At 44.9% G+C, this 24,443-nt stretch overlaps 1 protein-coding gene across 4 annotated transcripts in view; it reads left to right on the forward strand.

Moving 5' to 3' along the window:
• PIK3C3 (phosphatidylinositol 3-kinase catalytic subunit type 3) overlaps positions 1-24,443 on the forward strand; it is a 157,324-nt gene that overhangs the window by 18,352 nt on the left and 114,529 nt on the right. For 3 of the 4 annotated variants that reach the window (XM_061613420.1, XM_061613426.1, XM_061613411.1), the window contains exons 5-13: positions 6,998-7,024; positions 12,609-12,695; positions 14,172-14,267; positions 15,745-15,816; positions 17,897-18,001; positions 21,209-21,301; positions 23,182-23,367; positions 23,709-23,863; positions 24,178-24,268. In XM_061613420.1, the coding sequence (XP_061469404.1) occupies positions 6,998-7,024; positions 12,609-12,695; positions 14,172-14,267; positions 15,745-15,816; positions 17,897-18,001; positions 21,209-21,301; positions 23,182-23,367; positions 23,709-23,863; positions 24,178-24,268 (912 nt within the window). The remainder of the gene's footprint in view (positions 1-6,997; positions 7,025-12,608; positions 12,696-14,171; positions 14,268-15,744; positions 15,817-17,896; positions 18,002-21,208; positions 21,302-23,181; positions 23,368-23,708; positions 23,864-24,177; positions 24,269-24,443) is intronic. The other variant, XM_061613416.1, reaches the window with a different exon arrangement.

Genomic DNA, 24,443 nt, shown 5'->3' on the forward strand with positions numbered 1-24,443 from the left:
CAACACAAGTTAGCCATGTTCATTAGTTTCAGTGGCTCTACTCCTCTGTGCGATCGGCACTGAATGCAGCTCATTGTGTTCTGCGAAGTTTTAATTTGATCTTGTTCTACTTCTTATCACAGAAACAGCTTTGAGCTCACCTGGTGATGGAAAAAAGTTATATATAAAATAATTCACACATTTGACTCTTTTTGACCCAGTTGTTCCCCATTGCCAACCTTTATTATTTATTTATTTATTAAATTTATATCCCGCCCTTCCTCCCAGTAGAGCCCAGGGCGGCAAAAGCACCAAAAATACCCCAAAACATCATAAAAATAGACTTTAAAATATATTGAAACAAAAACATCCTTAAAAACATATTAAAATATCTTTAAAAACATCTTTTTAAAAAGCTTTAAAAACATCTTTCAAAAGAAAGGTTTAAAAACATCTTAAAAAGCAATTCCAACACAGACACAGGCTGGGATAAGGGCTCTGCTTAAAAGGCTTGTTGAAAGAGGAAGGTCTTCAGTAGGCGCCAAAAAGATAACAGAGATGGCACCAGTCTAATATTTAAGGGGAGGAAATTCCACAGGGTAGCTGCTGCCACCCTAAAGGTCCGTTTCCTATATTGTGCAGAACAAAACTCCTGATAAGATGGTATCTGCAGGAGGCCCTTGTGACGCCCTTCCCTGGCTCTCCCTGTCAAGTTCCTACCTGCTCGTGGCTACTGCCTTTCACTAGGCACCACCAGGGACTCCACCAGTCCGGACTGTCCTTTTTTATGGTTTCTCTCTCCGCTCTAGCACAGATCTCAATAGATCCCCCTGCTAGGCAGCACCACCAGTCATGTTCTACAACCAATGTTCCCAGAGACCTTGCCTGAGTCTCTCTATCCAGTTACATTCGTGACTGCGTGTCTATGCTGTTCCCAACCCCCTTGTATCAATGCGGATAACTCATAACTCGGGGTTGCTCTGGAAACTTATGTTATCTTCTCCTCTTCACTGCTGCCACCATTTGTTACTATTTCCCTTCAGCCTTGGCTATTACCTTACCCTCCCTTCTGGTCTGTGAAACCCCAGCCAAGGATCAGGCCTTCGGTAAACCAAAATAGTATTTATTAAATAACATTAATAACAAGATAACTTTGATAATGATCTACAAGCTTATGGTTTCATCTATTACTGTGATATTTGACTTATTACTAATCCGAACTCCACCTCCCTCTTTCTCCACACTCTCCTGACATACACCAACTCACACCCACCTCCAAACTCCACCAAAACAACCCACTCACGTCCACCCAGATTCAACTGTCATCCTTCCATTTATACTCTCAGCCATCCAAACACTCAGCCAATCATCCAGCATTCTACTGCTCATTTACTCCCCCCTCCTCTTTCATTCCACTTACCACATATCTTCTATACAAACAGCACTTACCATATATACATTAATACAGGAACATCACAGCCCTCATCTGCAGAGCACAGTGATCGAGTGGGTATATAAGGGGTAAGACGGTCTTTCAGGTATCCTGGTCCTGAGCTGTATAGGGCTTGTACACCAAAACTAGAACCTTGAACTTGGTCCGGTAGCAAATGTGCAGCCCGTGCAATTCTTTCAGCAGCGGGTTGACATGTTGGCAATACCCTGCCCCAGTGAGCCGTCTCGCCACCACATTTTGCACCAGCTGCAGCTTCCAGACCAGCCTCAAGGGCAGCCCCCACATGGAGTGCATTACAGTAATCCAGCCTGGATATTGTCGGTGCATAGACAATAGTGGTCAGGCCATCCTGGTCCAGAAATGGCCATAGCTGTCTGGTCAGCCAAAGCTGGTAAAAGGCACTCCTAGCCACTGAGGTCACCTGGGCCTCTGGTGACAAAGATGGATCTAGGAGCATCCTGCTGTTTCAGAGGGAGTATGACCCCATCCAAAGCAGGCAACTGACCAATTATCCAAACTCGGGAACTGCCAACCCAGAGCGTCTCCGTCTTGCTAGGATTCAGAGTCAGTTTATTGGCCCTCATCCAGCCCACTACCGAGTCCAGGCAGCGGTCCAGGGCTTGCACAGCCTCTCCTGATTCAGATGTTTTGGAGAAATAGAGCTGGGTATCGTCAGCGTACTGCTGACACCTCGCTCCAGATCTCCTGATGACCGCTCCCAACGGCTTCATGTATAGATGTTAAACAGCATGGGGGACACGATGGTACCCTGCAGCACTCCACAGCACAACTGCCACGGGGCCGAAAGACAATCACCCAATGCTGTTCTCTGAAAATGACCTTGGAGATAGGATTGGAACCACTGTTCACTGTTGCCGCCCTGGGCTCCTGCTGCGAGGAAGGGCGGGATATAAATCAAACAAAACAGTGACTCCAATGCCCATCTTACCAAGTCGGCCCAGAAGGATACCATGGTCAATAGTATCAAAAGCCGCTGAGAGATCAAGTAAGAATAACAGGGTCACACTCTCCCTGTCCTTCTCCCAATAAAGGTAATCCATCAGGGCGATCAAGGCTGATTCAGTCCCATAACAAGGCTTGAACCAAGACTGGGATGGGTCAAGATAATCTGTTTCATCCAAGAGTACTTGCAATTGCTGAGCCACAATCCTCTCAATCACTGGGTAGTTGTCGCAAACCAATGGGTCCAGGGTGGGCTTTTTCAGGAGTGGTTGGATCACCACCTCTATCAGGGTGGCTGGGACCACTCCCTCTCGGCATGACGCTTTGACCATACCCTGGATCCACTCGGTCAAACTCCCCTGGCAAGCTTTAATAAGCCAAGAAGGGCAAGGGTCAAGAGAACATGTTACTGGCCACATCGTTGCAAGCACCTTGTCCACGCCATCAGGCCACATCAACTGAAACTGATCCCATGAAGTTGCAGCAGATGTTGCACTGGACACCTCACTGGAGACTACAGTAGATGTGAATGGGGCATCAAGATTGCTACGGAGGTGAGCAACTTTACCCTCAAAGTGCCTTGCAAACAATTCACAGTGGGCCTCCGAAGGGTGCAAAACTCCATTTTCTGAAGTTGATGTCAACAGACCTATGACAATACGGAAAAGCTCCATTGGACTGCTACTTGAGGATGCTATGGTGACAGAGAAGTGGGCCTTTTTCACCGCCCTCATTGCCAAAGAGTAGGCACAGTTATGATGTTTTACTCGTGCCCGATCAGCCCCACAGCACATCTTTTGCCACTTGCACTCTAGCCGTCGTCCAGCCCATTTCATTGCCCTTAGCTCACTAGTGTACCAGGGTGCAAGCCAGGCTCCACAATGGAGAGGGTGTTCAGGGGCAACCGTGTCAAGAGCCCAACGTGTCTCTCTGTTCCACAGTGTGACAAGGGCTTCAACAGGGTCACCTGCTCTATCTACTGGGAACTCCCCCAGAGCATTCAGGAATCCTGTGGATTCTGCTAGTCTTCGGGAGTGCACCTTCTTAATCTATCCACCACCCCTGCAGGGGAGGATCAGAACCATAAGTCTAAACTTCACCAGGAAGTAGTCTGACCATGACAATGGGGTGAAATCCACCCCCCATCTCCAGACCACCCCTTCCTCCATCTGGAGCAAAAACCAAGTCAAGGGTGTGCTCTGCCCTATGCATCAGGCCAGTGACAACTTGAGACAGCCCCATGGTCGTCATGGAGGCCATGAAGTCCCAAGCCGGAACACTAGAGGCAGCCTCAGCATGGACATTGAAATCACCCAGAGATGGAAATTCTGTAGACCACAGCAACCTCTCCCCCCCCCACCCACACACAGCCTGTGCTGGTGTTGCACTGAGTACCCAGGTGGGCCAAGCCAGGTCAGATCAACTCCTTCCAGCTCACCCACCCAGGTCTCGGTAACACACACTAAATCGGCACCTTCATCCACAATCAAATCATGGATGAGTGTAGTCTTATTATGTACTGATCTGGCGTTAAACAACAACACACACAGGCCAGTGGGCACAGCAGATGAGCAATGAGGAACCCGCTCATGAGAGGAGTGGGAGTGAGGAACAATGCATAGATAGCCTTGCCCTCATCTTCTATGGTAGTTCATCACCTCCGCATGGCTATATCTCCCTCTCCCCATAATCACTGAGATTGGGGTGACATCACCCATGTTCCTCCTTACTAAGACTCCTCCTAAACACCTGATAATGATGATGATGATGATGATGATAATAATAATAAATCTTTATTTTTACCCCACCCTTTTTCCAAAACTGGAACTCAGGGCGGCTTACAAATAAAAACTACACATAGGTAAAAAAAACATACAAAAATATACAATTAAAATAGAATTAAACTGTTCGTGACATTAAAACCATGAAACATACACTTAAGATACTAAGACAATTTAAAACATTAAGAATAGGACCATAGAAGGATACAACAAACCTTATGAGGCCCTATCTTAAACAGGCACAACAAGAGCCCACCAACAAAACCTGCCTGAACCAGTTATCCCAGTAGGCATCTGAGAGAATTGGGAACAGTCAGACCCACTCAATATCTTTAACACAGGGCACATCTGCTCTCCCCTGTCTCACACCCAGGGAGGGCCAGTCTTTTGCCAGTTACAGACTCTTACTCTGAAGGCATCTGGCGACTTTTTCCCATTGTTCAGTTCACTGCACAGGCTCTCACCCTGCACAGGAGCTACATATACACCATACTCCCTCCCCACTACCAATCTCCTCCAGATCGGTTAAAAAAAAGAAATAGAAGGGGGTAACACTCTCACCCTTGGGATTCCGTAAGGGGCTCCCCAAGGGCAGCTGGGCTTTTATGTTCCCTGACCCAGCTAGGAGTTGATGCAAGAGGCTGCAAGATTGACTGCAGCACCTCTCTGGAGCCAGGGTCAGGCAGGGGGTCCCAGTCCTTGCAGCACTTACCAGGGACGTCAGTTGTCACACGATATAGCAACCCAGAGGAGCGAGCAAGCAAGCACCCCGATGCTTTGGTACTCCCTCCCAGGGCAGGTCTTCTCCAGTCTCCCAGTGCTGCAGGTGTTCCCCTTTGCTGTGCAAATATCGGTCATTGTCTGCCAGGGGTTGGCTAACCTTTGGTTGTCCAGATGTTGTTGGACCCAAATTCCCAATATTCCTAACCGTTGGCCATGTTGGTTGGGGCTGGTGGGAGCTAGAGTCCAACAAGATCAGGAGGGATGGGAGGAAGCTAAAGGTAAAGGTGTCCCCACACTTACAGTGCGAGTCGTTTCCGACTCTTAGGGTGACCGTCTTGCGACATTTACTAGGCAGACTGTATATATAGGGTGGGATTGCCAGTTCCTTCCCCGGCTTTTCTTTACCCCCCATCGTATGCCGGGTACTCATTTTACCGACCACGGATGGATGGAAGGCTGAGTGGACTTCGACCCCTTTTACCGGAGATTCGACTTCCTCCTTCTGTTGGAATCGAACTCCGGCCGTGAGCAGAGCTTCGGCTGCATTACTGCCGCTTACCACTCTGCGCCACGGAGGAAGCTAGCCGCCCTGTTATACACTGTCATCCAGGGGTAGCCAACTTGGTGTCCTCCAGATGTTGTTGGACTTGAGCTCAAATCAGCTGCCAGCCATTATGCCCAATGCTCAGAGCTGATGGGAGTGAGAGTCCAATAACCTTTGGAGGACAGCACATAGGCTGTAATCATTGAAGCCATCCTGTGTGCTAACATTTGACTTCAATCACCCTTACACAGTCATGGTGGCCAAATGGAACTCGAAAGGATTTTCTTGTTTAGTGTCAATTTGTTTACTTGTTTATTAAATTTGTTAGTGGCTTTTCTACCCAAATATGTGCACTCAAAGTGACTTACGGTTAACAAAAAATTAAAAAGCAAAAGATTAAAAAATGTGTTCATAAGTTAAAAAACAAAACAGTACATAGATTTTGGAACAAACCATCTTAAGAAGGCTACATACAAGAGCCCTCCAAAAGCCTTCCAAGAACCAAATGCCTGGTGAAAACGTCTCCTGTATATATATCTTTATGAATCCTTTTCCACCACCGCCTGATTCTCACATCATCTTTTTGAGAGCTGCAGCAGCAAAACTCCTTTGCACGCTGCTCAGGCACTGCAGGGATCCTTTGGTCTTGTGGCCAGGTAGGCTGTTCCCATGTGGCTTACAGCTCCGTGCATTACATAGGTGGCACAGAAAGGAGCATTGCTGTAGCAGCCTCCATTCTGCAGGGATGGTGTAGGAGAGGCGAGCTGAGGTTCTGCTTGGCATTAGATAGCTGCTGCTCAGATAGAGAGCCATAGCTCAGGGGCAGAACATCTGCTCTGCATGCAGAAGCTCCCAGGATCAATCCTCAGCATTTTACTGGTTGTGCTGGGGATGTCTCCTGCCTGAAACCCTGGAGAACCACTGCAAAGTGGTGTAGATCAGGGGAGGGGAACCTCAGGTCCGGGGGCCAAATGTGGCCCTCCGCGCCTCTCTATCTGGAGGCCTTGGGAACACTCCCAACGTCACACCCTCAGCCGCATTCCTCTCTGGCTGTGTTTTGCGCCTTGAATATTTTTGCCTAGCTGTGTCTTTGAATTCTGATGATGCCTCTTGCTCCCCTGGACAGAGGATAGAGACTGATATGCTGTGTAGAAAAACTAGCCTACTGTACAAAGGTAAACTTACCATTCATTCCTTCTCCTTTTTTTGCCTCTGGCCCTGCCCACTCCCAGAGTATGACCCTTGGAAGTTTGTCCAATAAGGCAATGTGACACTCTTGCTGGAAAAAAGGGTCTCCCACCCCTGATGTAGACCATTGGGCCAGTGGTTGGACACGCTTCCTAGATCCCTGTGCTTCCGACTCCCTGCATATCTAGTTGAGCTCTGTGGAACGTTAATTCTGCATTAGAGTTATGTCCAGACAGAATTATCTTTCGCCAATTAGGCCAATGTAAAACGTCTGAGAAAGCGAAGAATATTAGATTCCGCTTAATGATCTGGAGATAGTTTGCCCCTTCGCTGCTCACGACTAATTAATGGGTCTCTTTAATGTAGGCATCTGACAAGGAACATTTGGAGGAAGTAAGTACCAGCGCCAAGAAGTCACGGTTTGCTGGTGTCCGTCTTTGAAAAAGTGCATGGTTGCAACTGCTGGGTGACTAACATCTTAATTATTGGAAAGCTTTAGATATGCTGTAAAGCACAATTCTGAAGTTGCCTGTTTATGCCTGTTAGCCCTCTTATGCTTGTAAAGAAATTTTATGAATCCCCTGTTGTGGTCAGATAGACCTAAATATAATCATAGAACATTTTTCCTTCCAAAATGTATTTCTCTACAAATAATAGATTTTATTTTATTTATTTAGCCAAATTTATATGCCACTTAATTGCAACAAAACCTATAAGAAATATTAAAATATCAAGCAAACCAGTTAAAAACAGTTAAAAGAAAATGAAAATCGGCAATGAACTTAAAAGAGATTAAAACACATCCGCATCTCTGTGTCTGGATAGGCTTGCCTAAATGGAAGTGTTTTAGGAGGTCCTGAAACAGAGATTCAGCAGGCACTTTCTGTTTTTACTTATGAATGATGGCTAAAAACCTTTCTGTTCCACCAGGCTTATGCAGGCAATTATTTTTTATTTATTTTTTGCAATAGTTGAACTCTGTTTTTGCTGTATTTTTAATGGTTTTTACTGTACAGTTTTTTTAAAAAAACTTGTAACCCCTTTAATATTTTTAAATTAAATAGTGGTATGCAAAAATATTTATAAATAAATAAATAAAGCAGGGATTTCCAAAGTGTAGGTGCTGCCACAATAAAAGAATTTAGGCAGCTTAAAAATCTAATCAGTGACCAATGTAAGTTCTCATAAAAACAGTATACATCACAGTGAAAACTATTGAATCAGTTACTCAGAATACCATTGTCTGTAATCGTCCTGATTTCAATGGGGGTCTCTCAGACCCTAGATATATTACCTTATGCATTTTCCCTTCCAAATCAGATTGTTGGGAAATAATAAGTAAACAAGCAAAACATCAGAATGATTAATACTAGAATCATCTTAACACAAAGTAGCTATTGTGGTGTTAAATGACCATTTTCACCACGTTGGGGTCATTTAGATCCCTCTTGCCTTAGATGTGAAATATTCTACCTGCCCTAATTCAGTTTAACTGCAGTCAATTGACCCACATCCAATTTTAATGAAACCTTCAAATGGGAGTGGCATTTAAAACAATGGAGAACAATCCACCCATACATTTATTTATCATTTTATTTATTTATTAATTACATTTATACCCTGCCTTTCTTTTTCATGAAACCCCAGGCGGCTTACATGTGGTTCCCAGGCGGTCTCCCATCCAGGCACTGACCAGACATGACCCTGCTTAGCTTCAGCAGGATGCTGGCCTCGTGTGCCTTCAGACCTCATGTACCTTCAGACCATAGCCTGGGACATTTGTAAAGGGATGCATAGAGTATGAAGGGGCACTGGTGTTGTTGTTGTTGGTAATAATACATTTATTAATTTTCACTTTGGGATCAGTTATGACCCCCCCCCCAAAAAAAGCATAGGTGGGTTAAACAAAGTGGTTGCTTCCCTATCATTGTCCTTTGCTTCCTTTTAATATTAGCAACTAAAACTGCACCCCAGAAGAGTGTGGCATGCATGCATCTGGACTGTGTGGATTTCTGTTTGTGCTGAGCCTTCCACACTGCAAATTTAAAATTGTATTTCTGAATGTGTTTTGGCTGTGTGTCTGGGACTGCAAAAAACAAGCTGTTGTCAAGCCATAATACATGGCTGATGGGCTGAGTTCACCTGGTGTGTGTATGTGTGTGTGTGGGTCACAAGTAATTTATTATTTATTAAAATAGTGTGTATATATATCAGAAGTTAACAGGGAAGTGTACAACATGATAAATTTAAAGATAATCCTTTCAAACACCATTAGGGTGTTAACATTTGCTTCTTCCATATTTAAGAATCAGTAAAAATTGGTATAGCACATCAAAGGCCCAGGAGGGCCTGTGTTGGGTGTTGGGAACTGGATCTAGTCGCCAAGCCAGATTCCTAAATCTGCCATCAACTGCTGGCCACCCACCAGTTGGACCAATCATCTGGTCTCAGAGTTCAAGCAGTTGATAGGCAGCTACAGCAACTTCCTTGGAAGGGACACTTTCAGTGCCCATCATCTGATTGACAGTGGGAGTGAACCTTGCTGTGAACCCCCAAACAGGTCATTGGTGGTTAAACGGTTTGACATCTCTGTGCAGAGGAAAGAGCTCTGTTTAACATTGGAGCATTGCAAGGAAGCCGTTTCATTGAAAGCGCCATGGATCTGAGCCTCTTCCTCCAATTCCATCAGCTGCACTAGGAAGCTCTCAGTGGAAAACTCCCCAGTGCAGCTGAACTCACTGGGAATCCCTGTTGGCACTGATGACCTGATCAGCGCTGATGGGGAGCCCCACTTGCAAAAGAACAATTAGGAGCTCTCTTTAAGCTTCCAATAGATCCGTTGTAACCACGCTTGCACCTGCCTCACACCTGACATCACTTTGCAGTCTGGCTGAGGCATTTTGCACCAACCCACCCTTGCAGGCAGCTCTGCGTAGAGTGCTTTGCAGTAATCCAGCCTTGAGGTTGCTGATGCAGCTGTGGGTAAGTTTTCTCTGTTCAGGAAAAGTTGCAGTTTGGCATAAAGACTCTTCTGGCAGCTACTTAAAGGCCCTTCTCCCTAAAGGCAGTGCACATTGTTCTTTCTCTCCCCGCCTCCCATAGTATTCCCCCTAACAACCCTGTGAGGTAGGCTAAGAGTTAGTGACTGTCCAAGGTCATCCAGTGAGCTTCATGGCTGAGTGGGAATTTTAACATGGGCCTCCACAGTCTTAGTCCAATACGCTAACCACCACACCACGCTGCTAATAGAATGCATTTCGTATATAAAAAAGATACAATATCAGACGGTTGGGCAGGCGTCCTCTTTTGCCACTGTGGGATAGCCCATGGTTCACAGCATGAGAGGAATGTAGGGAGCGGCCTTATTCTGAGTCAGACCATTGGTCCATCTAACTCAGTACTGTCTACACTGACTGGCAGCTATTCTCCAGGGTTTCAGGCAGGGGGCTGTCTCCCAGACGTACCTGGAGATGCTGAGGATTGAATGTAGGGCCTTCTGCATGCAAAGCAGATGCTCTGCCATGGGGTTGCGGCTGTTCCCCTGAGGCTTCTGCGTCTGACCAGTGGAGTACAGGTGGTGTCATGGAATCCTGGTACATGATTTGCCCCTTAATATGATGTCATCGGCTATATAAATATAGCCCGTATATATCCCAACTGCCTTCAAGTCGATCCCGACTTATGGCTACCCTATGAATAGTGTGTTCATGGTAAGCGGTATTCAGAGGAGGTTTACCATTGCCTCCCTCTGAGGCTAGTCCTCCCCAGCTGGCTTAGCTTGCTACAGCTGCACAAGCCAGCCCCTTCCTTGTCCGCAACTGCCAGCTGGGGGGCAACTGGGCTCCTTGGCACTATGCAGCTCGCCCACGGCTGCACAGGTGGCAGGGCACGTAACCCCTGAGCCGCTCCCTGTGGGGGTGATCTTTAGCTGGCCCTTGACACCCAGGAGACATGAGCGGGGATTTGAACTCACAGACTCTGGACTCCCAGCCAGGCTCTCCTCCCCACTGTGCTATACCAGCTCATTCATATAGGGGATCACTTGTGACTTGAGTAAGATTGTCTTCCAAGAGGTCTTATTTTCAAGACACATTTTTTTCATGCCCCTCTCTCGGCACAACATTTGGGAATTAAAAAACAAACAAACTGTTCTTTAAAACAAACAAACAAACTGTAGTTCTTCCCCTCTTTCTATGGGGTCTGAAAGCTTCTGCTCTCATCAGCTTTTTTAAAAAAAATATTCCTTTGACTGAGCAATTATATCTTCTAGTTTAGCTGTTCCTCTAGCCCAGGCTGATGAGTTGCATTGTGGAAATTAAATGATCTCATTATATGCTATGTTTTTTCCTAATTGAGTAAATTTTGAATATTGTTCTTCTATATAATGAAGCTCTTAAGTATGTAAATGATGAATCTTAGACTAAGCCACTATATTTAGCTATGAGGATTGTTGAGGTGAAGGTTATATGCAGCACAGATTTTACCTCAACCAATTTATAGATCTGCAAATCTTCAAAGATTTAGACGCAGTCAGTCTTGCGCTGTTATTTTAGACTTGGTTCTGAGTTTCTGTACACAAGGCTGTGCAGGCTTTGGGTTGGGCAGAAAGATCCCTCTGTTGCTTCACCACCACCACCATCCAGACCGCCCCCATTTACTTGCCAAATATGGGAGCAGTGATCCTGCTGGTCAAAGTTCTGAGGGTGGGGCTAAGCTAGCCCAGGATCCGCTGGATCCCAAATTGCTCTCACAGCTGGGGCTGCCTGCTGGAGGGCCTGATCTGTGTTCATTTGCTGTGTTAGCCTAAAGATGGTGCAAGAATTACTCCTAATCTGCCTCCCCGCTGCTGTCGCCATGAATGGCCGGACTACGGATGTTGCAGCAACTCTGCCATGCTGCAGCTTCTCGATGGTGGCAGCCGCAAGTTAGGATTGCTCTGAAATTGGGAGAAAGCAGGTCAAATGGAGAAGGAGGTGTCTAAGGATATATTAATGATTGAAGGAGTGGTAGACAACTTTAAAGAGATGGTGGTTGGACACTGTTTGGAAACAAATATCTTTGTGGCCATCAAGCACCTTCTGTACCCTTCCAGCTATTGCACCAGTGAAATTAACCTATGAAACTCACTGCAGCAAGAACATAGTGATGGCCGGTAGCTTAGCTGGCTTTAAAGCTTCATAAGTGTATCGAAGTCAATTATTCATAATAGTTAAGCTTCCAGGTTCAGAGACAGAGTATCTCTGAACAGAAGACACTGGGGACTAGCAAGAAAAGGTGGGCTTAGCTCTTGGAAGTGTCACAAAAGGATATCCAAGAGGCCACATTTACCTCCTGAAGACAAAATGCTGGACCGGATGGACCTTGGTCTGATCAGAGAAGGCCTATGAACGCGACTCAACCAAGATGTCTGTGGTTCGCCCCTACTGTTCTGATTTCTATACAAACCCTGATTCAGCTTAAGTAATATTGAGTACATGGCTCCTGGCATCAGCAACTTTGGCTCTCAGCAATAAGCATATTGCAAATGCTTCCCGCCCCCATTCCTCTTCAGTAACATGGATTCCAATAGGAAGATTAAGCATGCGCTAGAAGTTGCAATGCTAAGCATACTTCCTATAGAGCAATCCCCTTTGAACTCAGTGTGGCCTCCTCCTTGGGGACGCATGGTTGGTATTCCACTGCGCATCTGTCCTATTAAAATCCTTAGGACTGAACACTAGGTGGACTGTGACCTTTCTGAATAGGTTAACTGTGCCTCTCTCTTCCGCCACACACCTTTGATTAACACACTCTGCATTTGGGGAACACGCTGGCAGTTTCCAGCTTGAAATATGTGTCGAGCATATTTAATATATTTAAACCATTCTTTCTCACCATTGTCTCCAAAATGACAGATCTGAGGATGATTCCTCCTGCGTAACAATTTGAAATAATCCATCTCTGTCTGTCTGTCTCTTTTTTTAACCACCTGTGGCAGCTCACCAAATCTCACCGGCAAGGCCACATGGTCAAAGTAGACTGGTTGGACAGACTGACCTTTCGAGAAATCGAGATGATTAATGAGGTAGGTTGCAGGGTACATCAAGCTCCGAACGGGCTTTCAAGCCTTGCTGATGCAGAAATCTTGACGAACTAGCATGCCTGCAATTCAGGGGATCCAGCCAGCCTCCACCCCGCACTCCAGAGGGCAGCTTAGCACGCTAGTCCTCAGGCCTCAAACACTGCTCTGGGGTTTCCCAATTAAAAGCCCAGTAATTAAAAGGATCGGCTTCCGTGAAGGGCAGGTTAGGAACTGCTTTATACTGAGCAGCCCATCGATTCCTCTAGCTCAGTACTACCTACACTGACCGTCAGCAACTCCCCAGGGTTTCAGACAATATTCTCTCCCAGTCGTATCTAGAGATGCCAGGGATTGAACATGGGACCTGCTGCAGGCAAGGCAGATGCTCTGCCACTGAGCTACGCCCCTTCCCCAATAAAAATAAAAATATAATTATGTTTAGGGGGGAGTTTGATTCTCATTGGCCCTCAAGGTGTGGCATGCAGTGAAAAGAGTCCAACAGTAGGAACATAGGAAGCTGTGTTGTGCCGAGTCCGACCAATGTTCTGTTCAGCTCAGTATTGTCTACACTGGATGGCAGCAGCTCTCCAGGATTTTGGGCAGGGAGTCTCTAGCAGCCCTTCCTGGAGGTGTCAGCTGTTGAATCCGGCATCTGAAACCAGGGCCGTGTGCTCTACCAGAGAGCTAAGGCCTTTCTAATACAACAACATAAAATACATTAGCAGCAGCATCCATCCAATAAAACAGTCCCATATCTTTATACTTGATTTAGGGATTTTGTTTCTTAACTCTCCTGCCCCCCTTCCCCCTTACTTGAGTGTTGGGTGGCAGCCTTTGTCTTACCTGTGTAGATCGATTAGTGCAGAAGCTTCCAGTTTTTTTCAGACCCGAGACTCATCTTTGACCCGAACATGCATCTGGGGACCCATTTCTTTTTTACGATGTATTAGCATGGTGTCAGCATTGTTGTTACAACCCACCCTTACATCCAGCCACAATCCTGTATAGGGTCCCGACTCACCGGTTGAAGACCAGTAAATTAGAACAGGTGTGGGGAGCCTCCCAGTGTTGCTGAGTGACAGCTCCCATCATCCCTGGCTATTGGCCATACTTGCTGGGGCTGAAGGAAGCGCCAGATCTGCAACATCTGGAGGAGCCAAGGTTCTCCACACCTGGATTAGAGGGTCTACCCAGAGACAGAGGCTCCCTGCTTGCATTCTTTACGGCATCTATAGTCTGCTGTCATGGTGCTTTTCCCCACCTACCTTCATTGCATCCACTTTGGAAGCCTCAGAAGGTCTACCCATCCGGGTTATGGGCTATTACTCTGTGTTGCAGTAGCACACAATCTGATCTGTAAGTTCCCCGCATGGAAAGACAGCTGGTTCTTTCCCTATTACGCCCGGAATTCCAAGCACTGGTGTTCCCTTCTCTGCTTACCCTGGCATTAAATCTTTGTCTCTTTCTCTTTACTTTCAGAGTGAAAAGCGCAGTTCCAATTTTATGTACTTGATGATTGAATTCCGCTGTGCGAAGTGTGATGACAAAGAGTACGGGATAGTATATTACGAGAAGGTAGATGACATTTGTGGGGTTTTTTTACATTTTTATTTATTCTATTTCAAGCACCAGGCAAGTGCATTTGCATGTCCCCCCTTGTGCACTGGGGGTGGAATATTTGTTTCTTCTAGGATAGCAGGTGGCAGATTCTCACAGGTACGTGCAAATCAAATACAAACGTTGCAATGTGATTACGCGTTCCAATCATTCACATAATGCGCTTCAGGTTTATAGAATTTTAATAAGTGCAAGTAATTTTAAGAAGTCTTGGATTTATTGCCCCAGCTTTCCTCTGTCCTTCCCCCCCCCCCCCGCTAACCTCCCCATCCCATTAATTTAAAGCTTTTCTAAATAAATCTTGCGGGAATCTTTTATTTAAGGTGATCTTTGGTTAGGAGGATGGAGAGGAATGCTAGTCCCAAAAGTGAATGGATCATATCCACGCTACATGTTTCATGATTTTCCTCTCACATATGTAGATACAAGTATGCTAGGTGTTAATTTGGGGATCTAATCAGGGTTTGAATTTGCTCATTTGCAACCCAGTGGATCAGGGAACAGACTCAGAATTATCTCTGAGATGAATCAGTTAGCTTATTGGCTTATAATGCTTCGTTTAAGGGATATTATTATCTTCATAGAGGACATAATCATATTATGACATGTAAAGAAAACAAAACAATGTCATATAACAATATAGTGTATTTTAAAAAATAATATAATTTAAAAATTGCATGTTTTTGTGCTTGTTGAATTGACAAATTGTAATAAATAAATAATAAAACAATTTCCATCCAAACTGAGCGAGGGAGAGAGATGAACGCAAAGTATATGATAGCAATGCAAACATGAGTGAAAAGGATATCAGCTGCAGAAACCTTGGCTAAATAAGGAAGTTTTTACACCCTGTTTTAAGTCCTGGATCCATCAGGCCTTGGCAGGTTGTCGATTCCATAATTTGGAGGCCATTACTGGGGAAAAGAAAGCCTATTCTGATATGGCCACCAGCATAATGAATAGTAGGGTTATCAATAGGTTTTCTGCAGATAATCTTAAAAGAACGGGGAGGGATTGTGGGAGAAGACCCTCTTGGCTATAGAATGGGGATCTGCTGTTCAAAGAGAAGACAGTGTTTTTTATAAAACATTACAAGAGATATCATAAAATAGCTTTGGCCTTGGATGTGTACAGGTGCACCTACTAGGTCCTTGATAGCAAAACCTAGCCATCTGGTATTTCAAAACATGCTTCCGTTCAGTCTGATTACTTTGTTGGGTTGTGTGTCTCTTTTCCCAGAAGGTTGGATTGCCACTTTTCCTCTCCTTTCCAGCCATGCTTTGGCATTGGCTGTTCTTTTCAGCAAGACACTGAGGCTTAGCAGCTGAGTTTGTAAATCTTGCCTCTGGAACACATCAACTGCCATTGACCTGTCATACTGATCCTTATAACCTGAGAGATTTAATGTTCCTTCTTGAATGACTTTGCCACCTAGGACGGCGATGAGTCATCTCCCATTTTAACGAGCTCCGAGATTGTTAAGGTTCCAGATCCCCAGATGTCTATGGTAAGTAATTTTCTGTGCAACGTAGTTCATAGCACAACAAGATGATGCTGAACTGCACCAAGTGTCTTAATATAGAAATGGGAATTCAAAAGTTGATTATGACTTGCATATGCCAAAATGATTTTCTCTTGTGCGCATTTCTGGGAATTGTTCCCCTAATACTGCTGAATTTCTCTAGAAGCTTTTGCACAAACTCATTATGGGCCTTATTTTTATACAGGTTGATGTCTGGGAGGGCAATGCTTAAGAGGTTCTAGTTTCTAACATTAAAATTTGTGATGTTGGCTGTATTTGTACAAATAATGCTAAACCGTGGTTTGTTTTAACAATGGTTTGTTCAACAATCCAAGAGCCATCTGACAGCTGAGCAAACAAGTCATGGCTTGTGTCTCCATAGCATGGTTTGTTTTCCAGCTGCTCTTTCCTTGAGCCTTTGTAGCTTGGCAAGCATCTGGAGTTGGGCGGCCAAAACAAACCCATGGCTAGTGTGGAATCAATAATCGGGATGTTCAGGATCCTGGGTAGCTGAAAATATGCTTCCAAGTGTAACACCTTTTAGCTAGCAAGTACTCCCTAACAGCATCCCTACTACTCCCTAACAACATGTCCTAGCAATTTATAATCAGAATGCTTTGAACTAAAGAATGTTCTATGTATTACGCATGCTCGAAATGCTAGAGTTTCATCTGCTGAAGTCGTTCTTTGAAAAACTGTTTCCTAGAGAGTTGGAGTCAGTGCAGTTTCCTGCTGGCTCTCCAGCACTGTACGAATAATCTTGAAAATCTGCTATGAAAGTCTCCGAGTGAATTCCTTCACACTAGGTTTGGACATAATGCAAAATCATAGTTATAACAAGCCACGGTTCATAAGCCAACAACAAACCAAACCAAAGGTGGCCTACTGGGCTGGGTTCGCACGTTCAAACATACAACAGTTAGGTTACACAAACCATGGCTTGGTTTTATGTGTGAACCAGGACGTTGTCCCAGTTTGATTTGGAACTTTTAAGTTGCTTGTTTGCATTTTAAACTAGTGCTACCTGTCCAAGTCTGGCGTTCAGGCTAGATCAGGTTATTAAGCTTGAGTGACTATAGATATGGGTCAGAATGAAAGAGAAGAAAGGCATTTGGAAAACAGCAATCATATTGCAAGATCTGAATATCTCTGTGGTATTTTTATTTATTTATTTATTCAATTTGTTAGACGCTCATCTGGCTGGTCACCCAGCCACTCTGAGCTACGTACAATACAGCATATTATTATTATTATTATTATTAATAATAATAATAATAATAATAATAATAATAATAATAATAATAATAATAATAAATAGCCACAGGCTACTCACTCCCTCAACCAGGGGTGGTCAGTCACTTTTACTGTCCTTGCTGTCAGAATATGCTCCCAGGAGGCTGAGGGAAGAGGCGCCCGCCTTTGAGCGGGAAGCCAGAGAGGTATCCACAGAGGTCTTGTTTGCACTCCCGGCACCTGGGCCCGGCAGCATGTTCCAACTGTCCGCCCCATTTGCCACGCTCAAATGAAAGCAGATGCAGGGAGGGAGTATAGTTCAGTGTTAGAGCACATGTTTTATGAGCAGGGAGTCTTGAGTTCAGTCCCTGGCACCCTCAGTTAAAACGATCAGGTACCATATGATGGGGAGGATCTTTGCCCAAGCCATGATCACCTTGGTTAGATACACAGAGGCAAATTTTTTTAACTGTAGCAGCTGTAAACTGTGGAACAGGTTGCCTTGGGAGATGGTAGATTCTCCTGCACTGGAGATATTTAAGCAGCCTCTGGTAGCAATCTGAGAGGGATGCTGTAAATGCACCCTGCATTGCAGATCCTGCGTTGAGCAGGAGGTTGGACTAGTTGACCTCTAAGGTACCTTCCATCTCTGATTCTAATTTTATGTTAAGGATAACAATGCTTTCTGTGGCACTCTTAGCATAAAACTCCAGAGCAGGCAGAACTCCCAAGACTTTGTTTAAATACTCATCAAGTCTGACCAGAACTGGCATCTCATTGTGATTATATTGCAGCGGCGTTTCTTTTCTAACTCTTCTTTTTTTTTTTTAAGGAAAACTTAGTGGAAAGCAAACACCACAAGCTTGCTCGGAGCTTAAGAAGCGGACCTTCTGATCATGATCTCAAGCCCAACGCTGCCACCCGAGATCAGCTTAATGTACGTTGCTATCCCCCCGCCCCTCTTTGAATGGATGCTGAATATTGTCGACTGGCAGTTAGTGTGGTGCGTCTTACCCTCTCAAACAGGCTAGATTTCGACATCACACCAGTTCATGGCTTGCGCTGACCATAGCTTAGAATCTCAACCATTGTTTCCAAATGGGACAGTCAAGCCCTGGTTTGGACCTTTTATTTCCCTGCTTCTCAGCTCTCCTGCAGTGAGTTGACCTCTGAAGGCAGAGCGGCAGACAAAGCTATGATTTGGTAATTTTGACATCATGCCAAACCAAAGTTAGCCCAAACCATGGTTTGAAAGCAATCCTTCAAACCAAGTTCTTCTGAACTCCCATTTTGCCAGCTTATTTTATTTATTTATTTATTGCATTTGTATACCGCCCCATAGCTGAAGCTCTCTGGGCGGTTTACAACAATTAAAAACGTTAAAAACAAATATACAAATTTAAAAATACATTTTTAAAAACCATTTAAGAACACATGCTAAAATGCCTGGGAGAAGAGGAAAGTCTTGACCTGTTGCTGAAAAGATAACAGTGTTGGCACCAGGCGCACCTTGTCAACTTCATTGCAGATCAGACACTTTGAGAGATGTATTGGCCTTTCTCTGATGTCCTGGGAGACTGGAGATCAGAGATGGTAGGGCTCTGGCTTCAGTTTATTGGAATGTGCCTGTACCTAGCTCTAACCATGGCCATATGAAGAAGCTAGGGTGAATTCCAAAGTAAGGGAAGAGAGATGGAAGAACAGGTAAAATGCAGTGTCAGTTAAGTATGTGAATGGAAGGGAAGTGGTAGCTTCAAGGGGAGAGGCTCCTGATGTTGGTGCTGAGGAGAATCCTCAAAGCAATAGGGCAGGGTGATGGTGTTGGTGATGAAGCTAGTCCACTGTGGAATGCCCAGCCCAAGTGTTTGAAAGAAGCAGGCTGAGGTGGTGCAGAGAGTACAGACTGTAGAACTGAGCGGCAGTCAGTGGGGGTTTTGCTGGGCAGAAGAAGAGAAGACAGAAAACGAGGAGACACTGTTGGCCCTCTTCATCTTAAAAAAAGAAAGAGAGAGGTAGCAAAAATGTTTTCCTACAGAGGTCCATAATCTATTTTAAGGACATTCCAAGTCTGCTGGACTTTTCTCTTGAGGAGGTCTGTGAGGCTAGAAGAGGCAACCCCTTTAGAAATTTAGGAAGTGGGTTGATGCTGATTCACAGCATGTCCCCCTCTCTCCCATAAAGGATCTCTTTAAGTCTGGGTTCTGGAGAAGTTTTGAAGAAGTGGGCAATGAGCACGGAGGGCCGGGTGATGTTAAGCAGACATCTGGATCAGGATATTCTGATATTCTGATTAGCAAGCTAGCTAAATGTGGGCTGGATGGAACAACTATCAGATGGATCCACAGTTGGCTCCAGAATTGTACTCAAAGAGTGCTTATCAATGGTTCCTTCTCAAACTGGGCGGAAGTAACGAGTGGGGTACCACAGGGCTCGGTCCTGGGCCCAGTGCTCTTCAGCATTTTTATTAACGACTTGGATGAGGAGGTACAAATCATGCTTATCAAATTTGCAGATGATACAAAGTTGGGGGGCATAGCTAATACTGTGGAAGACAGAAAGAAAATTCAAAGGGACCTTGATAGGCTGGAGCATTGGACTGAAAACAACAGAATGAAATTCAACAGGGATAAATGCAAAGTTCTACACTTAGGAAAAAGAAACCAAATGCACAGTTATAAGATGGGGGATACTTAGCTCAGCAGTACGACATGTGAGTAGGATCTTGGAATTGTCGTTGATCACAAGCTGAATATGAGCCAACAGTGTGATGTGGCTGTAAAAAAGGCAAATGCGATATTAGGCTGCATTAACAGAAGTATAGTTTCCAAATCGCGCTAGTACTAGTGCCGCTCTATTCAGCACTGGTTAGGCCTCATCTTGAGTACTGCGTCCAGTTCTGGTCTCCGCACTTCAAGAAGGATGCAGACAAACTGGAACGGGTTCAGAGGAGGGCAACAAAGATGATCAGGGGACTGGAAACCAAGCCCTATGAGGAGAGACTGAAAGAACTGGGCATGTTTAACCTGGGGAAGAGAAGACTGAGGGGAGATATGATAGCACTCTTCAAGTACATGAAAGGTTGTCACATAGAGGAGGGCCAGGATCTCTTCTCAATCGTCCCAGAGTGCAGGACACAAAATAATGGGTTCAATTTGCAGGAAGCCAGATTTCAACTGGATATCAGGAAAAACTTCCTAACTGTTAGAGCCATATGACAATGGAACCAATTACCTAGAGAGATAGTGGGCTCTCCGACACAGGAGGCATTCAAGAGGCAGCTGGACAGCCATCTGTCTGGAATGCTTTGATTTGGATTCCTGCATTGAGCAGGGGGCTGGACTCGATGGCCTCATAGGCCCCTTCCAACTCTACGATTCTGTGATTCTATCATCTGAGCCGCACCTTCAGCGGATGCTGTCCTCCAGTTTCTGAACTCTTCCCTATCTGTGGTTTCCATTTGTCATTCTTCATGCTGTGATTTGCATTCCTGCATTGCGCAGGGGGTTGGACTTGATGGCCTTATAGGCCCCTTCCAACTCTACTATTCTATGATTCTGTCTGGCTTGTACACACACAAAACCACACACACAGAAACGCCACCACTGCTATCCTATTTTTGGAGAACCCATGTTAAGAACTTAAGAAGAGCCCTGCCGGATCAGGCCAGTGGCCCATCCAGTCCAGCGACCAACCTGATGCCTCTGTGAGGCCCACAAGAAGGGCATGAGTGCAACAGTGCTCTCCCTAACTGTGTTTTCCAGCAACAGGTGTTTGGAAGCATACTGCCTCCAACAGGGGAGGCTTGCACAGGAAAAGTTTCTTGCTTTATTACGCCAGATGTAACTTTTTTTGAAGCTTGCCCTGAAGCTGTAACTGCACACTCACTATCTAAGTCTCTTTTTTAAAAAAAGGTGTTCACGCCAAATCAAAAAGTGTTGTATGACCTTGTTTTTGAAGACAGGAGGGCTGGGGACTCCTAGCAGCCGAAGTTAAACGTTTTAAGAGGCAGGTGGGCTTTTTTAATGTGTATTATTTCAGATGTCTTTATTTTTAAGATGTAACACTGAAACACCCCCCCCCCATCCCCTGGGTCCCTTGGGATATTAAGGGCTAGATACATAAACAAAACCAATCTCTTATTTAGATCATAGTGAGTTATCCGCCAACGAAGCAGCTGACGTATGAGGAACAAGACCTTGTGTGGAAATTCCGATATTACCTTACTCATCAGGAAAAGGCAAGTAACCAAATTACATTTAAATAATTCCCTGCTTTTTTTATACACAGATATCAAAACATGCATAATATGAATGGATTTCTTTTTTATTTCATAAGAACATAAGAAGAGCCTGCTGGATCAGGCCAGTGGCCCATCTAGTCCAGCATCCTGTTCTCACAGTGGCCAACCAGGTGCCCGGGGGAAGCCCGCAAGCAGGACCCGAGTGCAAGAACACTCTCCCCTCCTGAGGCTTCCGGCAACTGGTTTTCAGAAGCATGCTGCCTCTGACTAGGGTGGCACAGCACAGCCATCACGGCTAGTAGCCATTGATAGCCCTGTCCTCCATGAATTTGTCTAATCTTCTTTTAAAGCCATCCAAGCTGGTGGCCATTACTGCATCTTGTGGGAGCAAATTCCATAGTTTAACTATGCGCTGAGTAAAGAAGTACTTCCTTTTGTCTGTCCTGAATCTTCCAACATTCCGCTTCTTTGAATGTCCACGAGTTCTAGTATTATGAGAGAGGGAGAAGAACTTTTCTCTATCCACTTTCTCAATGCCATGCATAATTTTATACACTTCTATCATGTCTCCTCTGACCCGCCTTTTCTCTAAACTAAAAAGCCCCAAATGCTGCAACCTTTCCTCATAAGGGAGTCGCTCCATCCCCTTGATCATTCTGGTTGCCCTCTTCTGAACCTTTTCCAACTCTATAATATCCTTTTTGAGATGAGGCGACCAGAACTGTACACAGTATTCCAAATGCGGCCGCACCATAGATTTATACAACGGCATTATGATATCGGCTGTTTTATTTTCAATACCTTTCCTAATTATCCCTAGCATGGAATTTGCCTTTTTCACAGCTGCCGCACACTGGGTCGACATTTTCATCGTGCTGTCGTTTCCTTCCTGTGCGCATGTGCCGTTTAAAATCTTTTAAAACACTCTGCTATACACACGCTACAGTCCTGAAACCGGTGGAGGCTGGTGGCTCCAATGTCAGTGGGGCAGCGAATCTGCTCCGGGTTTTAGTCCAAACTTTCAAGGAGCTGTCCAAGGTGCTGACATCAGAGCCAGCTGTAAAATCTTAAAGGCACTTAAATCCATATTGCAGACTGAGTTTGACTGGGTTTGAATTTAGCACCCTTGCAGCCTGAAGGCCAGAACACATGTGACATTAAGATGGAAAAACAAGGAAATATAGACTCAACCTACCCAAATGGATAGCAATGCAGAATTGGATTAGGTTATCCAGATATGCAAAATATGGATACCAAAGTAATAAAATAAATACATAAAAATGTTCAACTTTAATTTCGAACAATTTGTGTGTGTTTGTGTGTGTGTGTACAAATAAAATAAAATGTCTGAAAAGTAATATATCATAATGTCAACTAATACAGCCAACAATGATATGACCAAATGTATCATGCACATACTTTGATAGTGGACCATATCTGGATAACCTAACCCAATTCTGTATTGCTACACATGTGGCATTATTCATGCAATTAGTAAGAGTCTGAATGTTTTTATTTATTTATTTATAATACCCATCCATGCATGCATGCACACATTCTGTTTACATAAAACATTATCAGGAGAAAGAAATCAATATAAACATATAAAAAGTATAAGTGTCAGTAGCAACAAGAAAGGATATGTATGGTCTGGATTGTTCTGTGACTTAGGGGGTGCGGAGCTCTAACCCTTTGCCCTCAACGGAGTTCTGATCCTTATTAGCACCACCCCTCCCCCCGTGGCTGCTATTGCTGTTTTCCTTTCTTTTTCAAAAAAATTACATATGGAATTGCTAATTGCTGTTCTAATTTGGCCCTGTGTTATGAAGGAGCCGTGTGATTGTGGTTGGTTTTCTTTCTTTCCCCCCTTTTTTTAGGCTCTGACAAAGTTCTTAAAGTGTGTCAACTGGTTCCTCCCACAAGAAGCAAAGCAGGCCCTAGAGCTCTTGGGGAAATGGAAGCCGATGGATGTGGAGGACTCCCTTGAGCTCTTGTCCTCTCACTTCACGAACCCAACGGTCCGGCGCTATGCAGTTGCTAGATTGCAACAGGCCGACGACGAGGTGCGAGAAGGCCCCACTTCACCTTTTGTCCGATTGTAATGGGATTCAATGGCCATGCAGTTGTATTTCATGGATTGTTGTTGTTGTATAGCGGATACAAACCACTTTGTGGGATTATTGTTTTGAAAAGAAGTACATATGAACATAACATCAGGCCAATGGCCCATCTAATCCAGCATCCTGTTCTCACAGTGGCCAACCAGATGCCTATGGGAAGCCTATAAACAGGATCTGAGAGTACAAAAGCATGTTAAATAAGTAAATAACTATGATAGGTTAGCTTCCAAAAATGCTGGGATCCTTACAGTTTATGGACCAACGTTTTCCCCTGCCCTACTTAGGATCTGCTGATGTACCTGCTGCAACTTGTCCAGGCGCTCAAGTATGAAAACTTTGACGACATCAAGAATGGGTTAGAACCAACAAAGAAGGACAGCCAGGGGTCCATGACGGAGAGCATGGCTGCGTCTGGAATGAATGCTGCAGAAATAGACAGGTAGACGAGAGATTTGCCTAACTGGGGCTCTGAAGGGGAGGTGAGAGTCTGGCCTGGTCACCTTCCAGCCTGCATAGCTTTGCATCCTCTCTTCCTAATAATCCCGAGGATGGATTAATGTGGTTTGGGGAAAGGTGGCATGACTGAGGAGGAGCTGTAACCTGCAGAGAGTCCTGAGGGCCAGATAGAAAGGTTCCCCACCCCTGAAGTAGACAATACTAGGCCAGGTGGACCCAAGGGTCCGGCTCTGGATATGGCAGCCTCCCTTAAGATTCATGTAGGAACTGCTTCCCTCTACTGCTTTCTTTTCTCAGCTCCCAGATCATCACGAACCCGCTTCCCCTAATCTCTTCCCCACCTTCTACAGCCAAAGCAAAGGAGCCTGCAGACAGTGAAAATCTTGAGGTAAGTAAAATACGGACAGCTACGGTTACGTTTCAAGAGAATGTGTTCTTTTCGGGCTGGGAAATGTACCAGGTCAATTCTAAACTCAAAAATGCTCCTCATGGGGCAACCTCAGGCAAACCGCAGGGTGAAATATAAATAATCCTGACTCCTTCCTTGCAGGGCTCTTGTACAG

Source organism: Rhineura floridana, chromosome 1 (genome assembly GCF_030035675.1).
Source record: "Rhineura floridana isolate rRhiFlo1 chromosome 1, rRhiFlo1.hap2, whole genome shotgun sequence".
In the NCBI taxonomy this organism is placed as follows: domain Eukaryota; kingdom Metazoa; phylum Chordata; class Lepidosauria; order Squamata; family Rhineuridae; genus Rhineura; species Rhineura floridana.